The sequence below is a fragment of the Rhinoderma darwinii genome, assembly GCF_050947455.1.
Source record: "Rhinoderma darwinii isolate aRhiDar2 chromosome 11 unlocalized genomic scaffold, aRhiDar2.hap1 SUPER_11_unloc_1, whole genome shotgun sequence".
Lineage (NCBI taxonomy): Eukaryota > Metazoa > Chordata > Amphibia > Anura > Rhinodermatidae > Rhinoderma > Rhinoderma darwinii.
The window spans coordinates 308,994-330,955 of record NW_027461840.1 but is presented as its reverse complement, the minus strand read 5'-3'; the positions used below and the strand labels follow the sequence as shown (position 1 = coordinate 330,955).

The 21,962-nt window shown below is 45.9% G+C and overlaps 1 protein-coding gene across 2 annotated transcripts in view; it reads left to right on the top strand.

The window, feature by feature from the left end:
- The window catches only part of MCMBP (minichromosome maintenance complex binding protein), a 77,796-nt gene that overhangs the window by 45,406 nt on the left and 10,428 nt on the right, over positions 1-21,962 (top strand). For both annotated transcript variants that reach the window (XM_075847745.1, XM_075847744.1), the window contains exons 9-13: positions 2,415-2,593; positions 2,681-2,804; positions 17,276-17,393; positions 17,490-17,655; positions 17,969-18,102. In XM_075847745.1, the coding sequence (XP_075703860.1) occupies positions 2,415-2,593; positions 2,681-2,804; positions 17,276-17,393; positions 17,490-17,655; positions 17,969-18,102 (721 nt within the window). The remainder of the gene's footprint in view (positions 1-2,414; positions 2,594-2,680; positions 2,805-17,275; positions 17,394-17,489; positions 17,656-17,968; positions 18,103-21,962) is intronic.

Below are 21,962 nucleotides of genomic sequence, written 5' to 3'. Positions count from 1 at the left end.
GGATTGTCAGCGGACACGTTGTGCTTGGTTTGATGCTGGATTGTCAGCGGACACGTTGTGCTTGGTTTGATGTTGGATTGTCAGCGGGCACGTTGTGCTTGGTTTGATGCTGGATTGTCAGCGGACACGTTGTGCTTGGTTTGCTGATGTTGGATTGTCAGCGGACACGTTGTGCTTGGTTTGATGCTGGATTGTCAGCGGGCACGTTGTGCTTGGTTGGATGTTGGATTGTCAGCGGGCACGTTGTGCTTGGTTTGCTGATGTTGGATTGTCAGCGGACACGTTGTGCTTGGTTTGATGCTGGATTGTCAGCGGGCACGTTGTGCTTGGTTGGATGTTGGATTGTCAGCGGGCACGTTGTGCTTGGTTTGCTGATGTTGGATTGTCAGCGGACACGTTGTGCTTGGTTTGATGCTGGATTGTCAGCGGACACGTTGTGCTTGGTTTGCTGATGTTGGATTGTCAGCGGGCACGTTGTGCTTGGTTTGATGCTGGATTGTCAGCGGACACGTTGTGCTTGGTTTGCTGATGTTGGATTGTCAGCGGACACGTTGTGCTTGGTTTGATGCTGGATTGTCAGCGGGTACGTTGTGCTTGGTTTGGATGTTGGATTGTCAGCGGACACGTTTTATTATTCTTATCACCTATTTTCAATACTGGACAATCATTCTTTGTAATAAAGGAGCGTCATTTCTGGAACACTACTGATGAGTACGGGGGAATGTAAATACATGTCAAAATACAAATGACCTCTTTAAGCCCACAGTGTAAGAATATATATCTACCTTCATTATCTATCTGTGAATCAGAACTCGCCCCCCTAGAATAGGAGATTTCTTTACATTCCATTAGAATATTTTATCCGTTTTGAAATCCCACAAGACTTGATTTTGCTTCCTTTCTTTCTCTGTATTGGTATAAAGCTGTGATGGTTCTCAGTCTGTAGCACAAAACGGTCAAAGCTGTGGCTGCCGTCTGCATCACATTCATTGGGAGGAATTCTCAGTCGATGACAGAACCTCTGCCCCACATGTATTGCCACAGAACCAGTGTCTTCCGGGGTAATGGGGCAATCGCAGCCATGAGGTCCTGACAATTGATGCCCATGAATGTGATGGACGGCAGCCACCTCTTTCTGGCCGCTTTGTGCTACGTATTTTTGCTGTAATTGCACCTCAGCGGCGCGTTATGAATTTCTCTACTCAGACAACTTATTTGCACCACTTTTTCGGGTTTCTTACGTTTATTCTTTGGCTCCATACAATATTAATCAATGTTTGTTTTAATGATCACACAATTTAGTGTGGGAGTGGGACATCGTTTGCCACGGTGGCAATTTAGTTATTTATACGTTCACACGTCACTGGTCAAATTCCCTTTTTTTTTTTACTTTGTATCACGGCAAATGCTGCATTTTTGCCATGAGGCGTGAACCCATACATCCTTGTCTGCCACCTAGTTGGGTCTTTAGTCCTTCTACTTGGTTGAATCTCCAGTGTGTGAGACGCTCCTCAGTCCTGAACAGGGAACCCCCTCTAGTAAGTGAGAATTTACACAGAACTATTAATTTATTTTAAATGGCTGCTACAAGGGTGTCACTTCCTACACGAGGGAGGGGTCCGCAGCTGAACTGGCTGACAAAGGAAGAAAATAGCACACAGGAATAGAACAAGTAGGGTCTTCAGCCTGAGCATGGACTACCTGTCTCTCCAGATTGAGGGCCCGTCTTCTTTCTCCACTAATGAGTATATGAAGTAGAACAGACATGCCGTCCTCTGCCACCACTGACGGTGCTTTTAATAATCCAAGTGGAGACTGCGGATGAGTCTCTGAAACCGTGAAAATCCTTTCATGAAAATGAAACCTAAAAACTTGTAACCTTTTCTGACACTAAAGCTTGAGGCTGCACTACTGAGACTCGGAAGCCGTGTCCGGTGCAGCATCGTCATGGAGACTCGGGATGGTAAGTCTACATCCTCCCTGGCTTGAATAGCGGCAGGTTTGTGTGGATCGCGTTGCCAAGACCAGACTGCCCCGACAGACATTAGAATGGGGCATGTTCTCAATCTCCGTACTGATCTAGAGGGAAGAGACTACAAGATGTTCTTCACATGTTCACTGCTGGGCTGCTCTTAGAGGAGATCACATGTGGACAGCACTTCTGGGATCACCGTTGTGTATTATATTGTAACTTGGTGATTTATAGAGTGATCTCCTTCCTGCTGACTCTCTGTATCCAGTATCTGTGCTTTATGGCTGAATATGCAGCCCGGTTTATTGCATACAGCAGATGTCTGATAAGCGGCGCTCCTCTCCGGATATGAACGTGGTGTGTAATTGGCCCAACGGGTGAGGTCTGCAGGAATGGCCAGAGATGTATCTGATACTTATGTGGGATTGTTTTGTTGTTTTAGGGACCCTATGTCGTCTCTGCTGGACCCTGAGGACGGTGCGGACACCTTAGAGGAGCGGCGTGCACACAGCCCTCCCACATCACTGGTGCCCAGAATTCACGCCATAGTAATCCATAGACTGCCACACACAAACCCGCTGATCCCAAGCTCCGTGTGTGAAACTGAAGAAAGCAAGCAGTGTAAGTATTGGATGACTGTCCTCCAGCCGGCGCCTGCCGTCTTCTCCATCACACGCCTGCATGTCTCATGTCCTTCTCCATTCCCAGGTGTCTCCAGCTTCATGTCCGAGCTGTCATATGTGAGGGCAGAACTGTTGGGGTTCCTAACACATGCACTACTGGGTGATAACCTGGCAGCCGAGTACATTATCCTCCACCTTATCTCCACTGTGTGAGTATTATTGACCGTGCGTCTGGTGGCAGCCATAGCTCCGGTGTCTTGTAACCCAGCAGTGCTTGGCCATATTGGTTGTCCCTTCAGAATGAGTTTCTCTAACGATCATCGGCTGAGCGCTCAGGTCATGTGACTATTGATGGAGACGTCTGCTCCCCGCCAGCAGGACTATGAAGGCCGTCCTGTATGCGACTTATCTCCTCCACGACCTACCAAAACAGTACAGGATTTGTAGTCCTGTAGACGCTGAGGGGCGCCGTTACCTTCTTTTTTCAGCTGTTTCAGGTTTTATGTCTTCTCTGTCTCTGATTTCCTTGACTCCTTCCTGGTTACAGCCAGAAGACGTCTTGTGTATGATGAGACTTATGTGGATTTTACTGAGGAGCCCAGTAACCACTTGTGTGTTTCGAGAGAGGGGGAGATCTGACCGATAGGCATGTGGGGGATTTGTGCCTTAGGGCTCATTCAGACGAGTGTAAAACTCATCAGTGTGCTGTGTGTCAAATATCATGCACATCACGTGGACCCGTTGATTTAGATGGGGCCGTTTACACATGCAGGAGTTTTCACACAGCGTGTGGTCCATTGCCTGATACTCATTGCAAGTCCTATATTGCTGCGTTTTTCAGGCACCTACGTGCCCATTGAAGTGAATGGGTGCGTGAAAACCACGCACTGCACGCTGATGCACATCCGTGTGATGTATGTGATTTGCGCATCAATGTCATTAAAAAAAAAAAAAAGTGCTATGCGAGTGCGTTAAAAACGCATGCCACTCGCAAAGCACAGATGCATAACGCAACACACACGGACCAGAGTCACGCGTGCTTTTCACGTGCCTGAATCTGATACGCTCGTGTCAATGTAGCCTTACTACCACCTTGTGAGAGGACGTGCGGCTCTAACGGTACTTTTACACAGCCCAACGAGAGAGCTCGTTGATTGGCGCTCGTTTGCTCCTTTCACGAGGAGCTATGAACGCTCGTTTGCCCGATAATTGGCCGGCGTAAAAGTGCCCTTAGACTGGTGCTTGTAAGTGCCATCGGTTTTATTCTCTGTTCTCTAAGGGCTTTTGCTATATGTACGTGTTTTATAAAATAACTTGGATCTTGATGTTTGTAGAGGCCGAGTTGGTTGGGATTGGTTATTGACACATATTACTGGCCATAACCTTGCTATGAAGTATGGTTGAAGGAGTCATGTCTGTCTGACTTCTCCCAGGCTGTGACTTTCTGGATCAGGAAGCTGCATTGTCAGATTCTTGGTGTGAGATTAACCCCAATCTCCGACCTTGTGTGCAAGACTTGTCCCCAGCTTCCATAGTGGATTATAGGACGATTGTATGAAAAGCACAACACTCCGCTTGCGGGGGGATCGGCCAGACGGCAGGCTCTTGCGGGTGGATCGGCCGGACGGCAGGCGCTTGCGGGGGGATCGGCCGGACGGCAGGCGCTTGCGGGGGGATCGGCCGGACGGCAGGCGCTTGCGGGGGGATCGGCCGGACGGCAGGCGCTTGCGGGGGGATCGGCCGGACGGCAGGCGCTTGCGGGGGGATCGGCCGGACGGCAGGCGCTTGCGGGGGGATCGGCCGGACGGCAGGCGCTTGCGGGGGGATCGGCCGGACGGCAGGCGCTTGCGGGGGGATCGGCCGGACGGCAGGCGCTTCCTCCATACCCACTGAACATTACATAAAATGATAGGAAAGTCCAAGGAAATTAAAAAAAAGTTATTTTTTATTTTTAGAGATTTAAAGAAAGGGGGAACGAGCACAAAAGATCCCTAAAATGTCCGCATCAGATGAACTGAAATAAAGCATTCACATTGGGAGATTATATCCTTCCTTCTACTGAATACTCGGGGTGGATTTTTGCCTTAACTGTGACTTAAGATTTTTAATATGACAGTATATAGTTGGAAGTTCGTGGCTGAAGTCTGCAGCTGTAGACATGTAGGTAGCGGTCCCTGGGCAGAACGTTGCATATATCTGGGGCATTCCTTTTGCGGAACGTTTGAAACGTGGACCATTTTTGGCGGAATGTTGGATACCTCGTCTTAAAGGGGTCTGGTGCACATGCACTTAAAGAGGCTGTCACCACATTATAAGTGTCCTGTCTCCTACATAATGTGATCAGCCCTGTAATGTAGATAACAGTGGTCCTAGTAATAAAGAGGCTGTCACCACATTATAAGTGTCCTGTCTCCTACATAATGTGATCAGCGCTGTAATGTAGATAACAGTGGTCCTAGTAATAGAGCGGATGTCACCAGATTATAAGTGTCCTGTCTCCTACATAATGTGATCAGTGCTGTAATGTAGATAACAGTGGTCCTAGTAATAGAGAGGATGTCACCAGATTATAAGTGTCCTGTCTCCTACATAATGTGATCGGCACTGTAATGTAGATAACAGCAGTGTTTTTTTATTTAGAAAAACGATCTATTTTCACAAAGTTATGACCTATTTTAGCTTGGTGTCAATGACAATCCTGACACTTCGGTAACGTTTGTGTGACTTACGCTGTGCTGTCATTTACAGCAAGATCTCGCGAGATTACGCTTGCTGTGTTGTAAGTCACACACAAATGTTACCGAAGTGTCACGATTGTGAATAAACATCGAGTCCTGGCTGGAGGTAATGTATATTCACTGTCAGGACACTTGAGTAACGTTAGTGTATGTGGCTGCACATAGTGATCTAGCAGGATCCCTATGCGCTGAGGAAATGAATGGAGAGCTAATGACACAGGAGGCGGGATATAAAGCCCTATTATCACATACGGGGAGGTATTATTTATGAAGGCATGGATAAAAACGTAACGACCCTCAGTATCTACTTTGACAGCATCTACCCCCCCCCCATTTAAAGGGACTGTCATGATTTATTTATTTTAAATTTTGTGTTTTTATTTAATAAAATATTATATTGACTATTTAATTTTTCAAACTTTTTTTTTTTTTATTGACACTTTCTTACTGTACTGGGGGCTGCCATGTTTTATTTCATCTTTGAATGTGTCTCTTAACGACACATACACAGATGGAATATAGCAGCTACAGGGCATAGGACACAATGAACGGGAGCCCTTCATTGCTTCTGCTATCTGGCTCTACTGCGCAGAGAAGCTGGTTGTAGGGAGATAGCAGGCGCCATTATGAAGACCGGCTGCACTGCAGGTAAGGTGTGTGTGCCTGTCCCTCTCTCTCACAGACCCCCGCTCTCGTGACCCCCGGCGGGCCCCCCACCCCCGTCTCTAGATGTATTGTCAGTGTGGATGGTGTGTGGGCTGTGATCGGTTGAGGTATCCGTCAGCAGTAGGTCGGGGAGGAGACTGTCCGCAGCAGATGGTTATTCCTATCACAGAGTGGTATGACAGTCTCCTCTACAGCGGAGGAGACTATCAGCAGTATTGGGTGGTGGTGCTGGAGGAGGCTGTCAGCAAGATTGTATGGTGACGCGTCCCCATGCAATCTCGCTGATACTCTCCTCCATCATCACCACCCAAACTTGCTGACAGTCTCCTCCAGCGTCACCATACAATCCTGCTGACAGTCTCCTCCAGCATCACTGTCAGCAAGATTGTATGGTGACGCTGGAGGAGACTTCTCAGCAAGATTGGGTGATGATGGAGGAGACTGTCAGCAGGATGGAGGGATAAAGACATTTAGCAGAGAGGCATGTGAAATGTGCAAAAAGAACGTGTCAAATACACGCCGTGTGAACCTGTCGACTGAAAAGTCATTCATTTCACTTTCATCATTCTAAGGGTATGTTCACACGCAGTGTTTTCAGCCATTTTTGGGACTGTAAACGTCCCAAAAACCGGCTGAAAAATCGGAAGCAGAACGCCTCCAAACATCTGCCCATTGGTTTCAATAGCAAATACGGAGTTCTGTTCCGATGGGGCGTTTTTTTTACTCGGCCATTTTCCAAAAACGACACGTAAAAAGACGCCCGCCAAAATGAAGTGCATGTCACTTCTTGGGACGTTTTTGGAGCCGTTTTTCATTGACTCTAAAGAAAAACAGCTCCAAAAACGCGAGTTTGATTAAAAAATGGCTGAAAATCAGGAGCTGTTTTTCCTTTGTTTAGTAAGAGTGTGAACAGACCCATAGCATTTTGGTGTGTCCTATAACTTCTGCCATTTGTACAATCACTCCCAAAATGGCAGCCGGACACTGCTTAGCAATTGGAAGACACCCTTTCCTGGCTTGTAGGAGGGGGGGTGATATTCCCTCCCATATTTACGGCAGCTGTGAGTCAGGTTGCTTTGCCTTATTCACATTGCTGTAATTCTGGGAAGTGCTCCCTCTGGTGGCCAACATAGGAAAAATTATCAAATTATTTAATTTTTAATACTTGCCACCATGTGGAGGAAAAAAAACATACAGCAAAAAACGTAAAAAAAATAGAGCTAAGTAACTTACTAAAAAAAAAAAAAAGGTTTAATTCGTGACACATTCCCTTTAAGTGATTTATATAGAAGTATAGATACACCTGGGCGTGGACTAACCAACGTTATTCGAGGGTGGAGTACTTACCAGCTTGACCGTCATCTCAGCTCCTGAAAATTGTAAAAATTGGACCGTCCCAATCATCGGTTTGCGCGCCAATCAGACCTCGTCTACTACTTCAGCAACACACCTCTTTCTCCGGCGGCTGAAACTGAACTGACTTTGCAACAAGTCACAGCTCCGCTCCTGCAAGCTATTATGGCGTGTCAGGTCACTCTCACGGGAAAGATTGATGTGAGGGTTGATTTGGGTGGTCTCAGGCATAACATTCATGCCCTAAGGGATCGCGTGTCTGATGCGGAGGTCGCATTTCAGCGGTGGAGGATCAGCTACCCCTATGTCTGCTAAAGTAGACTCCCTGGCTTCAGGGGTGGCAGCCTGGCAATCTAAAGGTGACTACTTGGAGAACGGACTGCGCCAGAACGATGTGAGGGTCATTGGCTTACTTGAGCATGTGGAGTGTCAGCGTCCGGAAAAACTCTCTGAAAAATGGCTACAAGAAATATTGGGGCGACGGCCATCGGGTCCCCACCAGACCTCTCCCCCGGGAGCCCTGTTCCTAATGCGACTTCTAAACCGCCGAGATCGAGACCAGATCCCCTCGAGACAGAAGGGTCCCAACACGGTGGATGGAAAAGGTATCCTTCTTTCCTGCCTTCTCAGTCGACCTCCAAAAGAAAAGGGCCACATTCATCGCCGTAAAGAAACGTCTCCGTCCAAAGGAGATATCCTATTCTATGGCCTTTCCTGCCCGCCTCCGAGTTGTGTGAGAGAATCGTGTCCAATTCTTTGAAACTCCTGGTGATTCTTCAGTTTGGCTGGATGGGCTCCAGCGTTACCCACATCGCAGAGTTCTTTACAAGCAGCTGATTTGCGCACCATTTTCTTCTGCTACTCACCCAGAGACTCTTGTCTCATATACAGATCTCCACGGCGGATACAGAAATCCAGGTGACAGCCGGCGCTCCGGCCTACAGCTCCGTAGCTGCTAGTTAGTGTTACCTACTTTTCTTTTTGCTTGTTCGGGATCCGAGCCTACCATGTTGGGGTACAGTGTAGGTGAGGTGGATGAGGGTGTTTGGGGGAATGGGACATTTTAGCCTTGGTTCCTTATTGCCTTGCTATTTGACAATCCAAGTTCTATCTTTTGCTTTTTGATGTCCTCTGGATGTAGGATGAGGTTGATGGGGTAACGGGTTCCATCTTATCTCTTTTTGTAATTGACAGCTTTTGTTCCCTTGATTTTTATACAACATTACTCTGCCCTCAGGCGCAGCTGGGTGGGATGGATGCATCCTGCATCCCACTCAAGATATTCTAGAGGAGTATCTGTTCTGGTTTGCAGAGGTTTACGGTGGGAGAAGTGAGGGCAGACCCCGAAGGCCGCTTTGTGTTCTTGGCCTGCACGCTGTAAGCTCTTATTTATGTTCATTTACAATCCGCCACACACGGTTACTGGTATATTGAAGCCGGCTTTCCTTTTCTCTCTGAATCACCCTGACTATTTGGTTGTTTGTGCAGGAGATTTTAATTTACTCATGAACCCCTCCCAAGACCGCCTCTCTCGCTCCTATCTTCCCTAGGGGTCCTACCCCACTGAGCCGGTGTATCGTGAGGGCCGGCTGGGTAGATGCCTGGTGCTCTTTGTACCCCATCACCAGACGTTACACTTGTTAGTCTCCTACGCCTGCCTGATGTTAATCTACTTCCCTGGGGTATTTCTGACCATTCCCTCCAGTTATTGTCTTTACGAGTGGCCTCTCCTGTTTCGGCCCCACCTTGGCTTATACACCCTTTTATGGTTCTTGTAATTTCCTGAACCAGATGGGATACATGACCAACTGTCGACCTTTTTTGTCACACGTACTGACTTGCCAACATCTCCTAATGCCTGGGATGTGGTTAAAGCCTATTTAAGAGGATGCCTCAAATCCTCTATCATTCGTTAAAAAAAGCACTAGTGCTACTGAAAAGGACCTAAGTGAAGCGTGACCAAAGCTGAGACGCATTATATCTCCACTCCCACAGAGCCCAATTTAACATCCTGGCGTTCCCTGTTATTGGCAGTCAAAGCACAATGTCAATGTTTTTTCCAGAAGCAGAGAAGTTTTGAGTTGGGTAATCAGTCCGCTAAGTTGCTTGCATTTCTAGCTAGAAATCATGAAGGCCTCCCCAGCCATTATAGCCATACGTGATACGCAAGGTTTGGTGCACAGATCGGTCATATCCATTGCCCAGTACTTTCAAGAATTTTACTTCTTTCTCTATACTTCCAAGTTGCACAGGTCAGATACAGAAATACAAACCTAAGTGGGATTACTTTCCCCAAATTGGATGAGGCACAGGTAGCACTTTTCGAGGCACCGATTACTGAAAAACAAGCAAGCCATTAAAGCTCTTCCCCCTGGTAAGGCCCCTGGCCCAGACGGACTCCCACCAGAAATATATAAAAGATATGCGAAGGAATTAACTCCCCATCTGTTGGCAATTTTACAAGCTGGTTTTGATAAAGGTGTTCTTCCTACATCCCTATATGAAGCCTCTATAATAGTTCTACCCAAACTAGGGAAAGACCCTCAAGATTGCGGGTCGTATAGGCCAATATCTTTGTTAAACTATAAAAGAAAAAATGCACAGCGCCGCACAGTGCAAATAAATGATGGTACAAACATGCAGACGTATAGGAGCAAGACAGTTGCTCACCTTATGGGGTTGTGCCAATCGCAGGCACAACTCTGGTGTAAGCAGAAAATCATCCAAGGGGTCAGCTGCAGCCAGGTCCGGTACCATGAAGCAGTTACCGCAAGATCAGGAGGTATATTTGAGAGAAATAATTGTTTGGGGACTATGGTGAGGCGCTGCTGATATTGTAGTTTTTGAATAAAGGTAAATGGAGGAGTTGTATAATGCAACATAGGTTTCAATAAGACATATAAGCTACGCGTTTCGACGTTGGTCCAACGTCTTCCTCAGGCCAAGTATACAAAGATGAGAAAGTTCCTCTTAAATAGAGGAGACATTACATACGAAAAAAAGCGCTCAAAATCGGGGTCAAAGCTCAGCTCTGACATCACGACATGAGGTCCGAGAGAAGCAAAGAATGAATATACCGGTGAACAGCTGCAGACGTTAATAATACAAAACAAACACATGGGTCAGACGTAGTAATCTGGAAGAACAAAATACAATTCGCTGCGTAAATAAACTTAGAATTATAATGGTTGCGGAGATGACTTACTGGTGGAGGGGGAAGGACGGAAGAAAATCCACATCCGTGAGGGATCCCTGGTGATTCGCTCTGCTGGTAAAGAGGCGGGTATAATGGTATTACAAGACAGGACTGACCATATTAATGAGGCATTACGTCTACAATCCAATGGTTCTTTTTATGAAAGGTGTCCCACTACCTTCCTATAGCACTGAATACAAATCCCTCATTGACTACGCTTTGAATGATGGGCTATTGACCAAAAGAGAAATGACGTTTTTTACCGGTTCCTTTTCCCTCTGTGCCTTTTATGTGCCATCTACCCAAAATACACAAGTCTCAAACGACACCACCTGGACGCCCTATTATTGCAGGAATTGGTTCTTCAACTAGTAACCTTTCCCATTTTGTAGATCTACATCTCCAACGTTTTGTTTCAAAATTACCTTCTTGCCTACGAGATTCCACCAAATTAATTAAAGACCTCCGGTCAACTTAACATAAACTATAATTTTTCATCTCTTTCTTTTTGCAAAAGTTTCAGCTCTTTATGTGAACATTGCACATGATAAAGGTATAGCAACCATAGTTTTTTCTACATCTTGACCATCATATTCCAGGCACACAAGCACGTTTTTCACCCGATTTGTATTGATTTTATCTTTGAGCTACAAACTGGGGGCTGCACAAAAGGGTCACGCTTTGCTCCCTCCTACGCCAATCTCTATATGGGTGCCTTTGAGGACATATATATTATGGGCAACCATCCCTTTATATTATTATAGTATTCTTTCCGGTCAATTCAGAAGAATCAGGAAGAACTGCTCCAATTCCAAACACTTCATATCTGAATTTTAAAATTTTAAAAACCACGGTTTAAAGAGAAAAATTTCCCCAAAAGTTTGATCTCAAGATTTCGAGATGACGTTATTCCCAGTTACTGTCACCCCTGTTTCTATACAGTTTGGGTGGACAACCAAGGTTGGAGACATAGTTTTTGTCCTGTATCTCCTTTTTGGTGGTTCGTAAGTTGGGGGAATTCCCGGTTATGCTTTGCATACATTATGAATATTTGTCTGGTCAGAGATACGCATGTCGTGCTTCACCTATTTAGAGGGAATATAACATATGGATCTGTTTTTTCTTATGTAGCAATTGTTTTCCCATTTAAAATAATATTTGTAGTTAGAAGTAAAGGCCGTAGTTCGCGCTAGCGCAGTCGTTTTTTCGTGTGATGCGGTCCATTTGACTGAATTTCCGGTTTGGGCACCATCTTTGAGCATGCGCGGTAGATGCCACTATCCTAGAGCTTCTGGACTCGGTACTGTACCACTCTAAACTGTATGTACATTTTTTGGCCTTTCCAATTAGGTCCTTATTGATGATTATACACTACTTATAGTTATTTTTATATTCTATATTTGTGTGACTGTAGTGATTCAACTATGAAGTTTGTACACTGTTACTGATTCTCTATATGGGTGAAAATTCTAGATTTTGTACCTGTTTTTATACAAATTACAGATTTATTAGGTATTCACAAATAACTGCATGTACTTTCTATATAAATCTGGCATTTTGCAGTGTGTGGTAGCTTGAGGAAGGTTCTATGGTGAACCGAAACGTCGCTCACTTGGGGTGAATAAAGCAACTGTGTTTCGTCGCCAGTGTGTGTGTGTGTGTGTGTGTGTGTGTGTGTATATATATATATATATATATATATATATATATATATATATATATATATATATATATATATATATATATATATATATATATATATATATATAATGTATCCAGTAACGGCGTCCTGTAGATTAATGTGTTACGAGCAGGGAACATTTGTGATCCCACGTACTCTGCAGCACGATCAGTCCCTGGGGTGAGGAGGAGACGTGCATGCTATGGAGTGATCATCTGTCTGTCAACTCCTTCCCTATCTCTATACGATGTGAATGATCTAGAAGTAAACACTACACAGGCGTGCGCAGTAACACCGGCTGAACGCTGACACCTGCTGCAGTGCGGGGAGCTCATCCGCTCTGTTTTTTGCTTTATGCCTTTTTTTTTTTCTCCTCTTGTTTTCTCTAATGATATATATAACTGATTGTCATTTAGTGAAATGCTTAATGTGATGCACGATGAACACTTGTATTTGAGAACACTGCTATGCATGTAATTATACACCTGGTGTGAGTTTCCCTATGACGTACTGATGTCTTGATTGGCTTACCTGCACCATGTGATGTTGTATCTATACCAATTTAAAGGGAAGGTGTCACAAAATTATTTCTTTTTATATATTAGGACTTCGTATGTCATTACAATAAATTTTATTTGTGTTTTTGTGTTGTACGTTTTTCTTTTTTCTTTCTTTTACATCTCTATGGAGGCTGCCATTTTTTTTTTTCATCTGTGTTGATTAACGGCACATACATCCCCATAGAGAATGTGAACGGGAGACGTACCATTCACTATAGCGTACGCAGTCTGTGTGGGAACGGCGCATGCGCCGCTCCCACATAGACCAAAAGGAAGCTCTACGGCTGAGCGACATCAGGCGCCATTTTCATGTGGACCGTAATCCGCGGCCGGACAGTAAGATGACGACTTCCGGTCGCGGCTGCCGGCCATATGGTCAGACGCAAGGACTAGGAGCAGCGGCAGGAGCAGGTAAGTTGTGTTTTGTGATGTGTGTGTATGTTCGTGTTATACTGTGTGATTACCACTGTATCTAATCCTCCTACACTGGTGCATTCGCTCAAAAAATGGCACACAGTGTAGGAGGTTTGAACATTCAACCCCCTCCTTTCTCCTGGCACTAGCCAGGATAAAGGAGGGGGGATTGTGTGAGGACACTAGAGCGAGTGTGTCTTCTCCAATTTTGCAGCATAAAGCAATGAGTTTGCTTTACCACATGCCAATGCTGCAATTTTGGGAATTGCTCCCTCTAGTGGCCAGCACATGGAAATGTTATAAATTAGAATCTAATTTATATTTCCTGACTTGTGAAAAAATTAAAACCATGTGTAATCATTTCAATACTAACTGTTTAACTCAAAAATAAAAATTTTCTAGCGACACATTCCCTTTAAACTCACACTGTTAGGCCTCATGCACACGACCGTATTTTTTCCCACCCGTAAATACTGGCGTAAATACGGGTCCGGTGTCACACGTATTCCACCCGTTTTGCACCAGTATTTACGAACCCGTGCCCGTAAATATGGGTCCGGTGTCACCCGTATTCCACCCGTATTTACGAGCACGTTTTTGGCGGCAAAATAGCACTGCACTAATCGGCAGCCCCTTCTCTCTATCAGTGCAGGATAGAGAGAAGGGACAGCCTTTTCTGTAATAAAAGTTAAAGAAATTCATACTTACCCGGCCGTTGTCTTGGTGACGCGTCCCTCTCTTCACATCCAGCCCGACATCCCTGGATGACGCGGCAGTCCATGTGACCGCTGCAGCCTGTGATTGACCTGTGATTGGCTGCAGCGGTCACATGGCCTGAAATGTCATCCAGGACGGCGGGCCGGATGTCGAGAGGGACGCGTCACCAAGGCAACGGGCGGGAGACCGGACTGGAGGAAGCAGGAAGTTGTCGGTAAGTATGAACGTCTTTTATTTTTATTTTTTACAGGTTTATACTGATCGGTAGTCACTGTCCAGGGTGCTGAGTTACTGCCGATCAGTTAACTCTTTCAGCTCCCTGGACAGTGACTATTTACTGACATCGCTTAGCAACGCTGCCGTAATGACGGGTGCACACATGTAGCCACCCGTCATTACGAGAGCTCCATAGACTTCTATGGACTGTCCGTGCCGTTATTACGGCCTGAAATAGGACATGTTCTATCTTTTTCAACGGCACGGGCACCTTCCCGTGAGAAAACGGGAAGGCACCCGTCGCCAATAGAAGTCTATGAGCCCGTTATTAGGGGTCGTAATTACGGGAGTTTTTACGGTCGTGTGCATGAGGCCTTAGACACATTGTTAGGCTTGAGAAAGACCCTCCACTTGTCACGGGTCGAAACGTTGCCATTTTTACTGGATGTTTGACCAATAAAATATATTGATTGAAATTTGAGAGACGTGTGCTGCTGTTCATGCTTTTTCTGAGAATATCCTGTGGATATGTCATAAATGTCCATCATAGAAAAACCCCTATAAATGCCGCAGTCGCTATTGACCGCAGCATTTAACTAGTTAAAGGGGTTTGCCATAAAACACATATATCAGGGGCTACATGTGAGATCGCTGGGGTTCCGACCGCTGGGACCCCCAGCGATAGGGAGAACAGGGGACCGAAAATCACCCAAAGCGCTACATGAGAAGCCTGGACTTCCGGGTTCTGTGTCCGGCTTATCTATTCTGCAGCTCCATAGAGATCAATGGAGAGCCGCTCGCGCATGCGCAGAAGAATTCTCATTGATCTCTATGAAGCTGCCGGACACAGAACACGGAAGTCAAAGCTTCTCATGCAGCGCTCTTGGTGACTTTCGGTCCCTGTCCTTATCGATCACACATGTATCCCCTATCCTGTGGATAGGAGATACATATGTTTTATGGCACAACCCCTTTAAACGGCCAGGACACCTCCAGTGTATGGAGTGGGCTCATCGCGTTAGCCCACTCCATACATCACCCCCCGCTCCATGATGCGCAGGCACGTCATGGGTCGGGAAGCAGTTAAGTAATGAAGCGGTCAGGGGGGTCCCTGGACTGTGGACTATAAGACGCAGGGACTTTTTAGCAAGATTTATTCTTATGCGTCTTATAGTCAGAAAAATACGGTAATTTTATTTCTGTAATTCAAAAAGTGAAACTCGTATATAGATATAGATAGATTCATCACACACAGAGGGATCTATTTCCTGCATTTTTTTTATTTTAATGTTGATGATTATGGGACCAGTTACTGAAAACCCAAAATTTAAATTCTCAGAAAATGAGAATATTATATAAGCCCAATTTCAAAAATAATATTTAATACCGAAATGTCGTCGTCCTGAGAAGTCTGTCCAGTACCTGCCCCCAATACTTGAATTACTTTACTGCATCAATGCAGCGTGGCATGGGGGCGATAAGCCTGTGGCACTGCTGAGGAGTTATCAATGCGGCGTGGCATGGGGGTGATCAGCTTGTGGCGCTGCTGAGGTGTTAGTAATGCGGCGTGGCATGGAGGTGATCAGCCTGTGGCACTGCTGAGGTGTTAGTAATGCGGCGTGGCATGGGGGTGATCAGCTTGTGGCGCTGCTGAGGTGTTAGTAATGCGGCGTGGCATGGAGGTGATCAGCCTGTGGCACTGCTGAGGTGTTAGTAATGCGGCGTGGCATGGGGGTGATCAGCTTGTGGCGCTGCTGAGGTGTTAGTAATGCGGCGTGGCATGGAGGTGATCAGCCTGTGGCACTGCTGAGGTGTTAGTAATGCGGCGTGGCATGGAGGTGATCGGCCTGTGGCACTGCTGAGGTGTTATGGAGGCCCAGGTTGCTTTGATATCGGCCTTCAGCTCGTCTGCATTGTTGGGTCTGGGGTCTCATCTTGCTCTTGACAATACCCTATAGATTCTCTGTGGGGTTTAGGTCAGACGAGTTTTATGGCAGTGATTCTGTGGTTATTACACCAGGTATTGGTAGTTTTGGCAGGGTGGACAGGTGCCAAGTGCTGCTGGAAAATGAAATCGGCGTCTCCATAAAGCTGTCAGCAGAGGGAGGCATGAAGTGCTGGGAAATGTCCTGCTAGACGCTGCGCTGACTCAGGACCTGATATAACACAGTGGACCAGCACCAGCAGATGACACGGCCCCCAAACCATCACTGACTGTGGACACTTCACACTGGAGCGCAGGACACTTGGATTGATGCCTCTCTACTCTTCCTCCAGACTCTGGGACTGAGATTTCCCAATGAAATGCAAAATTTACTTTCATCTGAAAACAGGACTTTGGACACTGAGCAGCAGACCAGCTGCTGACGTCTCTGGGTCATGAGTGGCTTGACACAAGGAATGCGACCGTTTTCTCCCATGTCCTGGATACGTCTGTGTGTGATGGCTCTTGAAGCACTGACTCCGGCCGCAGTCCACTCCTTGTGAATCTCCCCCAGATTCTTGAATGGCCTTTTCTTGACAATCCTTTCAAGGCTGCGGTTACCCCTGTTGCTTGTGCACCTTTTTCTACCGCACTTTTTCCTTCCTCTCTTTCCATTAATCTGCTTGGATACAGCACTCTGTGATCAGCAGCTTCTTCAGCAATGTCCTTTTGTGGCTTCTCCTTGTGGAGGTGTCAATGACTCTTCTGGACAACGGTCAGGGCCGCATCTTCCCCATGATTGTGTCCCCTCCTGAACCAGACTGGTGGACCATTTAAAGGCTTAGAAAACCTGTGCAGGTGTCTTGTGTTGATTCGCTGATTAGAATGTCACACCAGGAGAAGACAATCTTCAACTTTTACCCAATATTCTCATTTTCTGAGACAAAATTTGGGGTTTTCATCAACTGTTCGCCATAATCCTCAACATTAAAAGGAAAAAATGCTGGAAATCGATCCCTCGGTGTGTAATGAATCTATAGAATATATGAGACACTATTTGAATTGAATTACTGAAATAACTTTTTGATTTATCTATATCTCTCTTTCTATGGATGGGCTTATATTTTATTGTGGTGATGCGGTTAGTACATTTAATATCAATTTATTCATAAAAAGAATGGGTCAGTAACCTCCTTGGTTTGTGCTCATTGACAGGTATGCGCGGAGAGATGTTCTTCCCCTGGGGAAATTCTCCCTCAACCTTAGTGGATGTCCTCGAAACATTGACTTCACCCAACACTTTTATCGCATCGTGCAGCAAATTGTTCCTGCGGTAATCCTCCTCCGGGGGCAGTACTGAATGTTGTATAGTAATGATCCCACACTGAGCGGATAGGAAGACTTCTGACTGTTCTTTATTTTTCTACAGTCCCATTATCTTCCAATGACCATAGAAAATATGAACACTTTACGCTTCATCCCTTGTAAAGATTACTCAGCAAATCGCCTTGTGAGTGGCCTCCTGCAGCTGCCTTCACGCTCGTTGCTGGTTGTGGATGAGACCATCCTGGAGCAGGGCCAGCTTGACACAGCAGGTCAGTGCCTCATGTCCAATCCCTGGCAATTCACCCGTTTTTTTCCACATCCTTTGTATTCACTGTGGCACCAGTCCTGTAGCTGCAGCCGGCGTATGGTGCAAATCCTCCTAGGAGCCACTGACATTACCAGATACAGATGGCACCATCTTCTGTCTATTCTCCACAGATGTGTGCACCATATTCTTCGCTCACCGGTCCAATCACTGCATGTTCGATGATGTATAAAACCTGCACACCAAGCTGTGTGAATAGTTGTGTTGGGGGCACTTGCATTCTGTTATTACAATCCTCTTTCCTGCCTTTTCTTTAGGAGTCCGCAATTTGACTGCACTGGGTAACTTGATCACCTGGCAGAAGGTGGACTATGACTTCAGTTACCATCGGATGGAATTTCCCTGTAATATTAATGTGCTGGTTACCTCAGAGGGCAGGTCACTGCTTCCAGTGAGTGTTCTTCAGACTTCATCAGGGCTGCTCCACGAGTGTGAGATGTGCTGCCACATTGCGTGAGCGCGCCCTGACCTCGATATGTCCTCCAGGTCTCTGGATCAGAGTTGCGTGTTTTGCTTGTGTTTGTCATATTGTAAGGAGCATCCGTATAAACTTCTTAACAACTCTATGGAAGGTACCCCAGACTAGCAATGATCACCCCACTATCCCCGTATATCCAACTCCTGGTGGAGGCCGAGATCTGTGGGATCAATGAGAACATTCATAGGGTGGATCATTTATAACTGTACAGGACTGCTCAATGTCCCAGGGTTAATTGCCACTGATGGGTGAGGCTAGATGTAGTTCTTTACGTGCATGATTGGACAATATTTACCAGCTAGTTCTCTCCTTTTTTAACAACTTAGCCATCTTAGCTGCATTGTCTATTTGAGGTGGTCTAAAATGATCGCCTGTCTCATAAGCTCTGGCTACTGCGCTGTCCTCTATGCTTCACACTGCAGCCCTGCTTGTTGAGATTGGTTATTATGGATAACCATTAGCGGGTAGTCGGTGCAGGCGGAGCTGAGTAACTTTACAGCAAGGACATTTCGTACAAACTACTAAACCCGTAGTTATAAAAGGTCATGGGTTAATGATGAGGGCGCTGAGCCTGGTTGCTTTTAATTTCTTCCCCTCAGGATTATAGTTGTGGGTTTGGACTGGAGGTTATGGAGTTGGCAGGAACATCTCGGGGCAATTGTTCACCCACATTACTGATGTCATCAGGACAGATTTACGGGATTCCTAAGTTCAATTAATTTCCTGATCGTCCTTGGCAGCACAAACAAATGGGTATTAGTCCACTAGGTACAATTTAGCAGAGACCGGTTAATTAGCAATAAGCATTAAAAAATGAAACAATTAAGTACTTCCCCTATTAGGGCTTATTTAGACGAACGTGATATACGTCCGTGATTTTCACGCGCCTCGCACGGACCTATGTTCGTCTATGGGGCCGCGCAGACTGTCCGTGAGTTTCATGCAGCGTGTGTCCGCCTCGTAAAACTCGCGACATGTCCTATATTTGTGCGTTGTTCGCGCATCACGCACCCATTGAAGTCAATGGGTGCGTGAAAAGCACGAGCACCAGACAGAAGCACTTCCGTGTGACGAGCGTGATTCGCGCAATAGCAGCTACAAGTATGAATGAAAACAGAAAAGCACCACATGCTACAAACATAGTGTCATAATGATGGCGGCTGCGTGAAAATCACGCAGCCACGCACCATATGGTGATGACACACCGAGCTGTTAAGTACCTTTTGCGCGCGCAAAACGCACACGCTCGTGTAAATCCGGCCTAAGTATGTACCGGTGACCGGGCCCCAGCGTATTTTTTCATTCTCTCTAGGTTCAGTTGGTTATTAGGATTTCTTTTGGGAACCTGTTTCCAAGACAAAAAGTTTGATTCCGGGCTGTATACAGGGAAGGGTCCCTGTCCCTCAGGTGTACCAAGATGGCGGATTTACCTTGGTACACGGTGGCGGCGCGCTGCAGATTTTCCACACGGCGTGATCACGAACAGGAGGTAAATACCCGTTGCCATGTTTGCATGTACTTTCCTGCACTCTTCCGATACTCCCGGAAGTGACATCACACTTGTATTCTTCCCGCCCTCTGAATGTGACGCGCGGACAGCCTGCATAAAAGCCGGCGTTTGTCAGAATCATGGCGCGCTCTGCCTCCTCTCCAGCCCTCTGCTTGCTAAGGTATTGTATGGCTGGTTATGGTCAGTTGATGGCTTGTTCCCAGGGGTCGTGGTGTCTCCATGTTCTATACGATCTGTTTTTAGTTATACATGCTAATGTCTACTATATGTTTTCTGTCTAGATGTCTGCCTCTAGGAGGGAAAGAAGAAAGAGAACCCACAAGTCAAGGCACAGACTTTGCAGGAAATGCCATCAACCCTTACCTGAAGATCTTGGGTCAGATCTTTGTTTATGTCCCACCCCAGATAATTCCTCTCCACCTATGGAAGATTCCAGGGGATTTATGGAGTGGTTCAAACAACCGTTATCTGTAGCTTTTGAGGAAGGTAAAACATCTTATTCTTCTATAAAGGCCAGACCGGTTTCTCCTCAGCCCTTCCGGCCTCATGATATTACCTCTTCTGCATATGGTTCGGAATCTGATATGGTTTCTGATGCTCCCAAATCTGATCATCCTGAAGAATATTACATCCTAAATAAGGATAAGCTCCATTATCTGCTCAAGGCGGTAAAAGATACACTAGAAACAGATAAAGATGTTGAACATAAGCCTAAAAAGGACAGACTTTTTTTTTATTTCTCTCACTAGTGGAAACGTTTTTCCAGGTCACCCAGTCCTAGCAGAATGGATGAGGCGGGATTGGGACAAACCAGAGGAAAAAAAGCTAATCTGGGGTCCAGGTTTAAAAACCTATATAAAATTGAAGTGGGCAATGGTGCCGAAAGTAGATTTGCCAGTAGTAAAATTGACAGAAAGCCCTATTTCCTCTGGAAGAGTCAGCACTACTGAAAGACCCCATGGACCGCAAGGCGGACTCCCTCAAAGTCTACACATCAGTAGGTTCTTGTAAAGCCTCTTTGTCTTCAGTGTCAAGGGCTCTCCGTATATGGCTAAGCCATTTGTCCAGAGATTTAGAAGGTGTTTCAAGGGCAGAATACTTCACTCCCTCCTAGTAATGAAGGCAGCCTCAGAATTCCTGTGTGACTCCCAGCTTGACAACATGAAGTATGCCTCCAGAGCCTTATCTCTCTCAAATGCAGGCAGAAGATCTCATTGGCTTAAATTATGGTCGGTGATAACCTCTATTAACAATTTATGCAGTCTCCCTTTTCAGCTGGAATCTCTATTCGGGTCACAGCTAACAGATATTTTAGAATCCTTAGGTGATGAGAAATGGGTCAAGTTCCCTGAACCTAGGAGGAGGGATATTTTTTCGGGATCAAAAGAGAAGTTTAAAAGAAGGTTTTCAGAGTGTTAGGGTCTGTTCAGAACCCAGCGGGAGAACCTTTCTTCCTTTCGGTCAGAAACCCAACACGATATGATGCCAAGCCAGTCCTGCAAGTGGGGGAAAGGCTTCAAAAGTTCTTCGCTCAATGGTCATTGACATCATCCGACGAATGGGTTACGACAACCATCATCAGGGGATACTCACTAGCGTTCAAAACCTTTCCCCCAGACCACTTAGTTCTCAATACCCATCCCAATCCTGTGGTGCTCCACCTTCGACAGGGTTTTCTTCAGAAAGCAGCCTTGGAAGATGTCTCAGAGAAAGGTCAAGGAGTATACTCCAGAGTGTTCCCAATCCCCAAATCAGACGGCAGTTGGAGACTGGTCATAGACCTAACATTCCTCAATCAATTCCTGTAAAGAAAACTTTCAAAATGGAAGCCATCCGTTCAGTGATGAACCTTCTAGAGAAGAACAATTTCCTTGCAACAATCGGCCTGACGGATATGTACTTATGTGTTCCCGTCCTTCCTGCTCACAGGGAGTTTCTACGATTAGCGATTCAGACTGAGTGGAACAAAACATCTTGAATTCTCCTGCCTGCCTTTCAGAATCTCATCAGCACCCCGGGTGTTTACCAAAATTGTGGTGGCCTTAATCGCGGCGTTGAGGCTAAAAGGGGTATGTGTGGTACGTTATTTGGACGACTGACTAATAAAAGCACCATTAAAGTCTCATCTCCAAGAACATCTACACATCACGTTGGAACTTCATCATCACAGTTTTCTGGTCAACTTCAGCAAGTCTCTCGTGTGACACTCACAGAATCTGAGATTTTGGGGTTCATGGTGAATTCCCAAACAATGACGATCAAG